The sequence below is a fragment of the Ceratotherium simum genome, chromosome 5, assembly GCF_057802395.1.
Source record: "Ceratotherium simum simum isolate JZ-2026a chromosome 5, ASM5780239v1, whole genome shotgun sequence".
Lineage (NCBI taxonomy): Eukaryota > Metazoa > Chordata > Mammalia > Perissodactyla > Rhinocerotidae > Ceratotherium > Ceratotherium simum.
In genome coordinates this window covers 87,611,639-87,623,906 of record NC_141904.1, presented here as the reverse complement: position 1 = coordinate 87,623,906, position 12,268 = coordinate 87,611,639, and the positions used below count along the sequence as shown (strand labels likewise).

The following is a 12,268-nucleotide window of genomic DNA, read 5'->3' as shown; positions in this document are numbered from 1 at the left end:
GGTAGAAATTCAAAGGAAACCACTTTTGTGTGTGTGTGTGAGGAAGATTAGCTCTGAGCTAACAAGCGTGCCCATCTGCCTCTATTTTGTATATGGGATGCCGCCACAGCATGGCTTGATGAGTGGTGCGTAGATCTGCGCCCAGGATCCGAACCTGTGAACCCTGGGCCACCAGAGCAGAGCGCTAGAACTTAACCACCACACCACTGGGCCAGCCCCTCAAAGGAAACCACTTTTGAAAAAATAAGTTTTTATTAAGAATGCAAATTATGATCAACAATTCTCTAAATCTTAAGTTTCTTAAGCTGATATCAAACGATACCAAATAACAGGACACTATCAAATGTAGAAAGGGCAAGAATAACATTTTTAGACAAAAATACCTTCAAGTGCTCTACAAATCTGGATTAAATGATTTCAATAAATCAATAGGGGAACTAGGGGGGAAAATCCCACAACTTTTATTTCTCAGCCATTAATCTCTTTACAGGCCAACCCAGGACATACTAGTACGATTTTTATCTTCTATGTTTTTTCACCATACAAAAAATTTTAATATAGTAAAAGAAAGCTCTCAAACTGAGTAGGAAAGAAATGTGGTATGACTGAAAAAGAATCAAGTCATCACTGATTTGCTGTTATTTTAATTATCTTTGATATAGAAAGTGGATTCTGTGTGGCTATACCTGTCCTAAAGAAAGTAAGCCTCCCACAAAAATGTGAAAATAAATGTGAACCCCAAACTGAGATAACTATTTAGATGCATAGCCGAAAAATTAAAGTTCAAGCTATTATCTTAGAACAAACTGTATAGCATTTATCTTTCATTTTAGAAAGGTCAGAAAATATATGTTCACATTTTCTTACATACGCATAAACAAATAATAGAAGGATAAACAAGAAACTGGTTACCTATGGAGGTAGGGCTACAAACTAGTTTAAAAGACACGGTTGGAAGCAAGATTTCACAGTTATGTAATTTTTTATTTTTGAACTATGGAAATGATTACCATTCAAAAGTAAAATAGAAAGGTGTAATATTTTACTGAAATAATCAATCTTAAAACCATTTTCTCAAAGCCGCCTCAGCTTTTATCATACCTTCTAAAAACCTGAAGTTTCTGGAAAAGAAGGAAAAAACTGATTTTCTCTTACCCATTTAAAAGATTTTCGGGTAGAGGATAGAGCCAGAGTGAGTTATGACAAGACTTTCTGAATGTCTAACTTACTGTATTTCATCCCGTAAAGATTATTATAGAAATTCAAGAGTAAATTTTTCTCCTTAATAGAAGTTTTTATAAATGCTGTACAGTTTAAAGAGCCAGCCCTAGTGGTCTAGTGGTTAAGATTTGGCACTCTCTTTGCCGCGGCCTGCCCGGGTTCACTTCCCGGTCAGGGAACCATACCACCTGTCTGTCAGTTGTCATACTGTGGTGGCTGTGTAGTTGCTGTGATCTGAAAGCTATGCCACTGGTATTTCAAATACCAGCAGGGTGACCCACGGTGGAAAGGTTTCAGCAGAGCTTCCAGACTAAGACAGACTAGGAAGAAGGACCTGGCCACCCACTGCAGAAAAAATTGGCCATGAAAATCCTATGAACAGCAGTGGAGCATTGTCTGATACGGCGCTGGAAGGTGAGAGGATAGCACAAAAAAAGCAGGCAGGGTTCCAGTCTGCTGTACACAGGGTCACTAAGAGTCAGAATTGACTCGATGGCACTAACAACAAACAGTTTAAAGTTCTATACAAACGCATGCAATTAAGCTTCAACTACATTTAACATGGCTTTATTAAATCAGCTATCTTATTCAAATCGATGTTTCTCTGGCCAAAGAAAACAACTTTAATTGTAGGAAACACTTAGCGAGTTTGACTGACAAATTTAAACTCTATCAGATACTAATTTCAGCTCTAGGGGAAAGGGCTGTGCTAAGGAAGTTATCCAAGTTACTTATTACACTATTTTCTAAGCATGGATAAACATATGGAGAAATATCAGAGACCATGATAGTAGAATGATTAACACACCAGAAATTTAAGGAGGCAGTTGGTGTGGGCAAACTGAATGGGTCTGGAGTTAGATCTACGTTTGAACCTAACTCTACCTTCTGCTGATCTGGGGCAAATGACTTAACTTCTCTGAACCTGTTTCTTGAATGACAAAATGAAGCTGATACCATCTAACTTGAAATGGCATTAGGAGAATTAAATGAAATCTCCACATTGGCAGGTTTCAAACTATTTTGGCTGGCTCATACAAAGAACTTAGGGCAGGAAGAAAATAATCTAAATTGGCAAGGAAAAGAGAAAACTTTTCTGGGAGTCAGGTAACTGGGATCTAGTCAAAGAGAATAATAGAGCATCTCTCTTTGAAAATGAAGATTTTTACTTCATCTATTTCTTAATTTACTTTCTCCTTTTCACTTAGTTCAGATGTAAACACCCATTAGCTTAGAGGAATCATTTGAATATTCTAGGGAAATACCCAGTGTAAATAAACATGACTATCAACTTAAAAAGTATCTAAATTAGATACTAAGTTTAAAATCACTGCAAACATTTATAAATACTTTCTTTCAGAAAATTTCCAACAGACTTTAAAGATGATCATATGAGTACTTCTTTTTGTCAAAATAGAAAATTGCTTTTTAAAATATGAGATTACCTTAAGACAACTCTATACTTGTGGAAGATTTTTGTTATTGGCAAAAATATGTGTGACTGAAGTTGGAACCATATGAAATTGCCATTGTTCAACTGCTTTTGACCTGCAAAAAAACAACTTCATGTTTAGTGTTCAACGTGTGCCAGACTCTGTTCTCAGGTAACATGCATTTAGCTGAAAAGACAGAATTAGAGGCATAGTGCATTCACTGCAATTAAAAAAAAAGAAAAAACAACTTACTGACATAACTATTCCGTTTCTCCTTCATATTGCAGTGCCATACAGACTGAGCCAATGAATAATATTATTTTTTCAATTCATTACTGAACATATATTATGTTAAGGGCACTTGATAGAAAACAATTTCCTTAGATTTGGCCCTCACCATCCAGTATAGGACCCAAACACCACGTTAAAATGGAGGAGAGGGGTGTTAGAAAAAGGAATTAACAGGTTATTTTTTTGTGTGTTTTTATATAATGTACCTTTTACTTCTTCATGTTATAGAGAAGATGTGCTCCTAAAAGTGTCTTTTGTATATAAATCACAGTGATACATACAGTATAGAGTGAAAAGTGCCGTTAAAGTTCAAAAAGTAATTGAGAGAGAAATATTGGTAGCAAAATACCTAGAATGTAGTTATTTTCTAATTAGAAAATTATCACCTGGCTATCAACTATTTCAGTCACTCTTGTGCAGAAGTCACTGCCCTGACAACCTACACAACTTCTGCTTTTTAAATGTACTACATATTTGAAGATACATGAATTAGAGGTTGTTGGACAAACAAAAATGATTCCTTTTATTGTTTAGGAGAAATTTGGGGGCTTCCTAGCCACCACCCCCCACACCTGAAATGGGGAAAAGGGAAGCAAAGGAAATTTATTTTAATACTCCTAAAAAGTCCGTTAGTCTTGGAGATCAAAGAAAAGAGATGAAACTTGACATGGGGATGCAGGCAGGAGCTTTGCTCAGTTTTGAGTGCACACATTCTACACTGAGGTCACCTGTGAGGAACTAAGGGTTTTCCCTTAAGATAAAAACACTTTTCAGGATTTAACAATTCTAACTACCAACGAAGTGAAGAATGCCTACTGATCTACTATTTGTTTAAGCTTCTGTCTGCAGGGAATGAACTGTGACACAATTTAGCTACCAACTGCTACATTTTTAAAAAAGAGCTTTTAAAGAACAAAATGGTTTCTGACATAAAGCTCAACTCTCAACACACCTCTTTCCAAACTAGTTTCTGCACTAGGTAAAAAGAGAGCTCAATGACTGGGTCAAGAGGAGGCTGGCCACTGCAAGGGCTGATTCACAAAATCAGCAGTCCCTCTTCAAAGAAGGCTTTGCTTTTTCTTCTTTTATTTATTTTTAAGTTTGCTTTTCTTAGATTAAAACAACTTTTCCCCCAAAGCTGCACACATGAAACCTGTTTTTCAAACAGAAAAATTGATTTGTGAGCCTTCTGATTACTGCTTTTCACACACTCCTTCATTAAGTACGCAAGTTTCTTAACACAACCACTCATTTTACCATTTCAGGCAAGTCTCGCTTATTGAACTATTTTATGGTAGTGTTCCCCAGTTTAATACTAAATTTTGTATGAAAGCACTGATTCCACAGACCAATAAGGCTTTCTCATCTTGGTCAACAAGCTGCTAGATTAATTGCTAATTAAATATGCACTTTTTACCCACTATTCTCTCTCTCATGCACATCTTCTGGAAATTGTATTTGAGAAGCAAACTACAACTTTCTCCAAAATTCAAAGATAACAGCTCCATTTTAGGGGAACAAAATCTGAGGTTGCCAGTGCAGTCAGCCTTAGACCTTTGTGTCTGTCAGAGGAAAGAACAAAAGGCAGCGCTTCCTCCCCCAGCTCCTCCTTAGCACTGGAGGAAGGCAAGCTTGACAGAACAGTTCTAGAGAAAAAGGAAACCATGCTGAAGCTAGTGAGTTTCCCCTAAACAAACACACAAAGCTACCCAAGCTACCCACCTTGGATAGCTGCCTCCTGAGGCTAAAGCGCTGAACCATGGTCACCCTGAGTAATCTTCAGACAAAGCAATCCACGAAGGGAAGGGTTTTTTAAAACACAGCTTCTTGGAAAAGTCAGTAGCAAAACGTTTTGAAGACTGTCATAGAAGTCCAAAGAATTTCCCTGGGAGTCTTAGCAAACTTGGAACCACTTCATTGTTCTATCGGGAGATACTGCAAAGCCCACGTCGGAGACGGCGGGCGGACCTAGGCAGGGAGGGGCAGATCCTGGCGCTGCTTCGCCCAGTGCCAAGCTCTGCTCGTACTTCCTGTGAGTCAGCCGTGAGGGGTCCAGACAGAAGGACCACCCCTTCCCTTTCCACCAAATCATTAGCTGAGGATGCCGCTGTGGTGCCACCTGAGACTCCGGGAGACGGACCTGATGTTCTGGTCTGTGTGGGAGGAGGAGTGGCACACCGGGGTTAGAAAGCATCTGCCTCAAGTAGAGAAGTGGCAACTGCAACAATTCCTCTCACGCTAAAGCCCTCCCAGTGGAGGGGTCCCCTGCAAAGAACAACACTCCCTTCTCAACCTCCACCTCAAGTAATCCACTGGGTGAAACAGCCTGAATAAAAAGCCCCTGACTGTACCAGCCCTGCTCAGAGAAGGAAACTCCTCCCAGCTGGGCTCGGCAGCTGTCCGGCTTTGTCTAACTAATTGGGCAAGCCTTTCCTCTTATTCACAGGGAGGCGGAGGCGTCCTGCCTTGGGAAGGAATGTCAGGTGCAGAGAGGCATACTCCGAGGGTGACTTCAACTTAGTAAGTTAGGAAGTTAAACAAATTAAAACTTCCTCCTGAGGTGATTGCCCTCTCTCATTAGAACAATGTAATTTTTAAAAATCTACACACAAAAGGAAGAGCTCAGAATGAATTAATGCAGGTAAAGATGTATGAAAAATGGCAATTGTGAGGGCAGTTACAAAGATAAAAAATATTTTGCTATCATTTGCCGGTCTCTTCCTATCTATTTGATTCTGCTTCCAGACAACCAATATAAGGATAAAGCTTCATTTTCATGACACTTTCCACTCTACATGCTCCTCTCCAAATTGTTCATTAATTCTAAGTGAATTTAACAACTGGCCAGGGCAGAACCTGTTGGCATATATTAATTTTCCCCTGCTCCAGTGACTCTCAATTCCCTGCAAACATAACTACGTCTTATGCTACAGACAGCCTTTGTTGGAACAAACCTACCGTGTGTGGTCGCTGTTAGGTATTTCACATCTATTATCCCACTGATTTCTCAAATAACCCTGTGAAATATGTATTACTAGCTCAACTCTTCAGGTAAGTAAAGCAAGAATCTTCTCTCTAAAACCTCAACATTATGAGTAAACCATATAGTGTTACTAATTTTTTTCTTCAGGCGAGAAAAGTGAAAAATGAATTTGAAAAGACAGATCTTTATACAATATTCTCAACTATGCCCATATCGCACACTACCAGTTTCCAATTATCACCTAATATGATGTACAATTAAAAAAATTCACCTAAAATATGCTACACACATATTTCATAATGCCTTAGGAAGAGGAGAAAAGATGTACAGTTATCAAACTCAAACAAAGATCCCAAAAATTACTCTAACCAAAATGTATACTTTTTTTTTTTTGCTGAGGAAGATTTGCCCTGAGCATACATCTGTTGCCAATCTTCCTCTATTTTGTATGAGGGTCACCGCCCCAGCATGGCCACGAGTGGTGTAGGTCCATGCCTGGGAACCAAACCCGGGCTGCCAAAGCAGAGCACACCAAACTTAACCACTATGCCACCAGGGCTGGACCCTAGACATAAAATTTTTATTCCAAAAACCTAAACTTTTTGTGAAATTCCAAAGCTAAAAAAACTTTTAGATCAACAACTATGATTGCAAGTGAAAACTCCTTCATATATATCTAGGTTCAGAGTATACAGTGTAACCTAATACTTAAACTAACTGATTGAAATTTAATTCCAAATAGAAAGTAGGTTGACAGAGATCCTGAGTTCTGCGTTTTTTTCTTTTTAAATAGAAAGAGTACCAGTACTTCCATTTTTTTCCTACACAGAATGAAACCAAGTACTCAGCAAACTTCTCCTGGGAATGCAGGAAGAATTAATAAAATGCTGGTGTGGAAATAGTGAAATTCCTTACAGAAAGACATACTGTCTTTAAACATAATCATGAAGTGTTTCTGACATAAGCAACTAGAATCCCAGATCATTGCTAAAATATTCTTTCTAACCACTCCCCCAACCCCCCAAAAAAGGAATTAGAAAAAAATGTTAAAAGTCTACAGATCCAGGTACACATTAAATTTCAATCATGAACTGAACAGGTATAAATCCTCAAGGTTCCAGATATACATAAAAAGTCTTACCCATTAAAAGGATAGTGTCTTTATTCTAGGAGGAACTTACTCATTTTTTTTTACTATAAAAATAAAGATAAAACTCTAATTGTTTAAATGCAACAAAACCTGTTTTAAGATGCACATCTTGCACATCATTTGAGTTCACGATTGCAACTGATAAAAAGACAAAAAAAATGAAAAGATCTTCAATAAACTAAGCTGTTAAGGAAAGGGTTAGAATCTCTAAATTTGATCTATTTTGAGGAGTCTGGCAGCTTTTTGGATGAAAATAGTAGACGAAGATCAAAGGTTACAAAACAATAGCAAGACAGACAGAAATGCATAGAGAAAAATCAACACCTCTGCAATCATTCTCTCATTACTCCAGGACCCAAATAAACAATGTCATTTTCAGTAGTCTGTGACTAAAATCCACATCATCTTATACTCTATGTAGAAGCAGACAAGAACTGTCCACGGCATTCTTCTTTTTTTTTTTTTGTGAGGAAGATCAGCCCTGAGCTAACATCCATGCTAATCCTCCTCTTTTTGCTGAGGAAGACTGGCTCTGAGCTAACATCTATTGCCAATCCTCCTCCTTTTTTCTCCCCAAAGCCCCAGTAGATAGTTGTATGTCATAGTTGCACATCCCTCTAGTTGCTGTATGTGGGACACGGCCTCAGCATGGCCGGAGAAGCGGTGCGTCGGTGTGCGCCCAGGATCCGAACCCGGGCCGCCAGTGGCGGAACGCGCGCAGTTAACCACTAAGCCACAGGGCCGGCCCCTTGTCCACGGCATTCTTAATCCTTTTTGGATCATGCACTCTTTGTGAATCTGTTAAAAGCTGCGGACTCAGTCACTGGAGTGACATACATGAAACGCATGAATAGACATACACAGTGTTTTTGATACAATTCCAAATGGTCCACATATTCCCTTAAAGTTTGTCCATAGACTCCATATTAGGAACTCTTGTTCTCATCACAACTAAAGAGCTGAACATCAATCACTAAGTGGTCTTGTCTTCTACTTTCCACCGTAGATAACAGTTCTTAGTAAAACTGGGAAACAGAAAAAACGCGTGTCTTGGACATTCTGGCCCCAGCTCCCCATATGTTTTCTTTACTTGTATGTCAAATAATAATCTACTTTCAAAGCCACAAATGGTCTTTTACGTTTGTTTTAGTTTTAATTATCATTGTAGAAAAAAAAGAAAAATATTATTTTATTCTCGTTTTATCCATTATATGCAACCCCACACTAGAGATAACATTAATACTTATCTTACTGTATGTTTTCCTGCACATGCACAAACATACACGTTTGTTTTATAAAACTAGAACTATACTGTTTTTTGATTTGTTTTATCATTTAAAAAAATATATCACAAATACCTTGGATGAATACTTATGAAATTTAAATAATCATCCCAATTTAGCTGGTTTCTATATTCAAACACTTGTCCCTCCCTTTGCACCGGCTTTATTCTTAAAATTCTCTATAAACACACTTGTAAACTGATATTAAAGTTTTGTACTATTGAATATCTCGTACTATAAACAACTTTTACAAAGAAGAAAACTAAAGTTCAAAGAGGTTTTCAAACTTGCCCCAAATCAGAGAGTTGTTATTAGAGTCAGGACTAGAACCCAAAATACCCAGATTTCATTATATTGCCTTTTCTACTACATCATGCTTTCTCCTATTTTTAATAATTTAAAATGCACTAAAAAAGAACACTAGTTAAGATACTCAAGTAGTAAACTTTTTTGTAAACTGAATAATTATTCCGTTTTAAAAACTTGAACCTTTACACTTTAAGTTACGAGTGAGTTTCCCTAAAGCCTGCCACAGCTGAAGTAATATGCTTATAGTTCCTTCCCTTACCTCTTTGGTGTCCAGTCTTATAAACGAGTTATATGAAATCTTATTGTTCAAACATCATTGTGGTTTTAACCAGCTTCCTGTGATAACCCAGTAGAGGTAACTGCGTAGTGCTAGCTACCAGTCAACCAATAAAACTGTAAGCCTTTAACCTTTAACAGGCTTTCATTATGCAACACCACATTATTTCAGAAAGCCCCCTTTCATTCATGCTAAACAAGGATTTATGACACCAGACAGTACGGAATGAAACATTCCCTTTACTTAAGGAGGTCACAATCTACTAAGAAAATAGAAAACAAACAACTGTCATAAATGTGGCAAGTGCCATAATAGCAACAATAATATAATATAGCAAGTGCTATAACAACAGGGACAGTGGTGGCACAAAGGAGGGAGTGATGAACTTTCTGTGGGACAAGAAACGTTTTAAAGTTTATTTCATTCCATGCAGTGGAAAAAACACAAGTTAAAGACAAAGAGGTGTGAATCAAGTGGTGAGTAAAATTTAGTTTTTCCATGCTAACAAGGCAACGTGTTGTAAGCTTGGAGTGTTCAGAGTATTTTTTTTGTTTGTCCAATAGGAACACAGATTGTAACAAAATTCAGTTATTCCTCCTTGCTAAATTGTATACATTTGTTAACTATTTTTCTATAAACTGCCCAAATGGGAAAAGCTCACCATTAACAAATAATAATGCGATAGGTTCTCTCTTTACAGAAATTATGATTCTTTTAGTTATTGTCTGCCTTTAAAGCAAGGAGGGAAGAAATCTATTTTCAAAAACTTCAGTAAATAATGCTGCCAGTTTCAGGATTCCCTGTGGCAATTCAGGCCCCTTTAATGATATGAGATTTCTGTCTTGCATAAACGAATTTCTTTTGGGAATCCCACAACAGATAATAATACAGATACCACATTTTATCTATCTAAGTACAGATTAAGTAACTTGTGTTATCAGAAAACACAAGTATTCAACTTGTGTTATCACAAACTTAATAACTTGTATTATACAGTTATTAAGTTAACTTGTGTTATTGTGTTAAGATAGCCTGTTATTACAAAACACAAAACTTGTGTTATTTACAAAAGTCCAAGCCACTGTCAATATAAATAACCCTGAAAGTAGTATAATTTATTAAGTAGTAAGAAGTTACAAGATGTTGATGATCAAAAAATTTGAATATCTTGGGGCCGGCCCCGTGGCATAGTGGTTAAGTGCGCGCACTCCGCCACTGGCAGCCCAGGTTCGGATCCTGGGTGTGCACCGAGGCACCGCTTGTCAGGCCATGCTGTGGTGGCGTCCCACATAAAGTGGAGGAAGATGGGCACAGATGTTAGCCCAGGGCCAGTCTTCCTCAGCAAAAAAGAGGAGGATTGGCATGGATGTTAGCTTGGGGCTGATCTTCCTCACACACACACACAAAAAATTGAATATCTCATTGTATTCCATTCCGTAACTAACTCATTGTGATGGCTGATTTAAAGAGCAGCCAACTATGTTAAATAACATTTTTATTTTGGTGAACTGGACATGGTTCTTTCAAATATGCTAAATTAAGGTTGCCTCCTTATACATCAGCAGTGTTTTAGTGTTTGCATTTATTTCCCCCAGAAAACTCCTGCCATGCATCACCTGTAGTGAATGCATATAAAGGAGAGGGAGAGAAGGCAGAGGAGGAGAGAGAGAGTTTATTATGTGCCTACTAAGTGCCAAACAACTAACATGATTATTGTTTACTATGTTGCAAAGAACATCCAGCAAGATTATACATACCAAACATATAAACACTATAAAATCAAGTCCTTAAAACAGTTTACAAGGTGTTTTACGTGCTGGTCCCTGCTTTCCCTTGCCGTACATCTCACATTACTTTCAACTTAACTCCAAATCTCAGCTTAGACTTCTGTTCCTTCAGGAAAGCCTTCTCTACCAACCCTCACCAACCCCTTTCTCCACCTTACCAATTGATTCTTCCTTACTACACTGTGCCGTAATTTCCTTGTCTACATCTTCCTCATCAAAACCTAAGTTTCTTAGGGGCAGGGACTCTAATATGCTCATAGTGGTATTCTGGTACCTTCTAGGCCCTTAAATATTTATTGAATGTATGGCTTAAAAATATAAGGCTGTGTTTGATGGCTCTATAAAACTGGAAAAGTTTCTAAGACATTCTGGATTTCCTTCTCTCTCCCTCAACCAAATCCCATACCCACAAACGCCCTGATCTTTCCACCTAATTAAATTCTACTTGTTCCTCTATTCCATTTTGTAAAAATTAATTTTATTAACTATTTGTCAATAATTTATCTCCCACTTATAAATGACTTTATAATTTAACATCTGATGAAATGTTTCTTGTAAAAACAAATTCAGAAAATACAGTAAAATGTAAAGAATAAGAAAATTTGTTATAATATCAATAAACAGAAGTAACCACTACTAGTGTTTTGATGAACATTTTCATCTGGGCTTTTTCTTTATTTTTAATTATATAAGTAATTTATGAATGCTTAATTGTTTTAACCACTGTTATCAGTCTATCTTTCCTTTACTATGAATTTATGTACTATTTACTGACAAAACTATGCAGTATTATCATCTGCAGGCTACCTTGGTTTGTTTTGTAACTTAACTAATACCATATAATAACATATTAATGGAAACTTCCTTTGCTATAGCGTGAATGTTTGGGTCTCCCCCCAAAATTCATATGTTGAAATCCTAAAGCCCAATGTGATGGTATTAGGAGGTGGGGCCTTTGGCAGGTGCTACAGTCATCAGGCGGGATTAGTGCTCTCATAAGAGACTCCACAGAGCTCCCTAGCCCCTTCCAACAACAAGAAGTCTGCAATCCAAAAGAGAGCCCTCACCCAACCATGTTGGCACCCTGATCTTGGACTTCAAGCCACCAGAACTGTGATAAATAAATTCTGTTGCTTATAAACTTCTCAGTCTGTGATATTTTGTTATAGCAGCCCAAAAGAACTAAGATATATGTTTTAAAAAATTCAACAATTTACTTAAAAAATATGTCAGTACACATGGTTCTCCACTATTTAATTGCTGTACAGTATTCCACAGTATAGACAAGGCAGTTTATTTAGCCATTTTCTTGATGACCATTTAGTTTATTTATACATTTCTGTTAGTACAAACAATACTGCCTGTACATGCCTACTTTTGGATGTGTGATTTTTTTTTTCCTCCAGGATAGATATTAAGATATGATCCTACCCACTCAAGGTCCAAGCCAAACTCATTTTCTTTAGAAGCCAGCCCTGTCCACTTCAGTTCATTGTCATTTCTGCTTCTGCATAACTAACCAGTGATAGTTCTT

General features: G+C 37.4%; 1 protein-coding gene across 5 annotated transcripts in view; it reads right to left on the bottom strand.

The window, feature by feature from the left end:
* TMCC1 (transmembrane and coiled-coil domain family 1) overlaps positions 1-12,268 on the bottom strand; it is a 258,047-nt gene that overhangs the window by 123,431 nt on the left and 122,348 nt on the right. Inside the window, exon 1 of one of the 5 annotated variants that reach the window (XM_014796771.2) lies at positions 4,668-5,684. The exons of the other annotated variants lie outside the window; for them this stretch is intronic. Within the exon in view, the coding sequence (XP_014652257.1) occupies positions 4,668-4,706 (39 nt within the window). The 5' untranslated portion in view covers positions 4,707-5,684. Of the gene's footprint in view, positions 1-4,667; positions 5,685-12,268 lie in introns of those variants that run through there. 5 annotated transcript variants of the gene reach the window in all.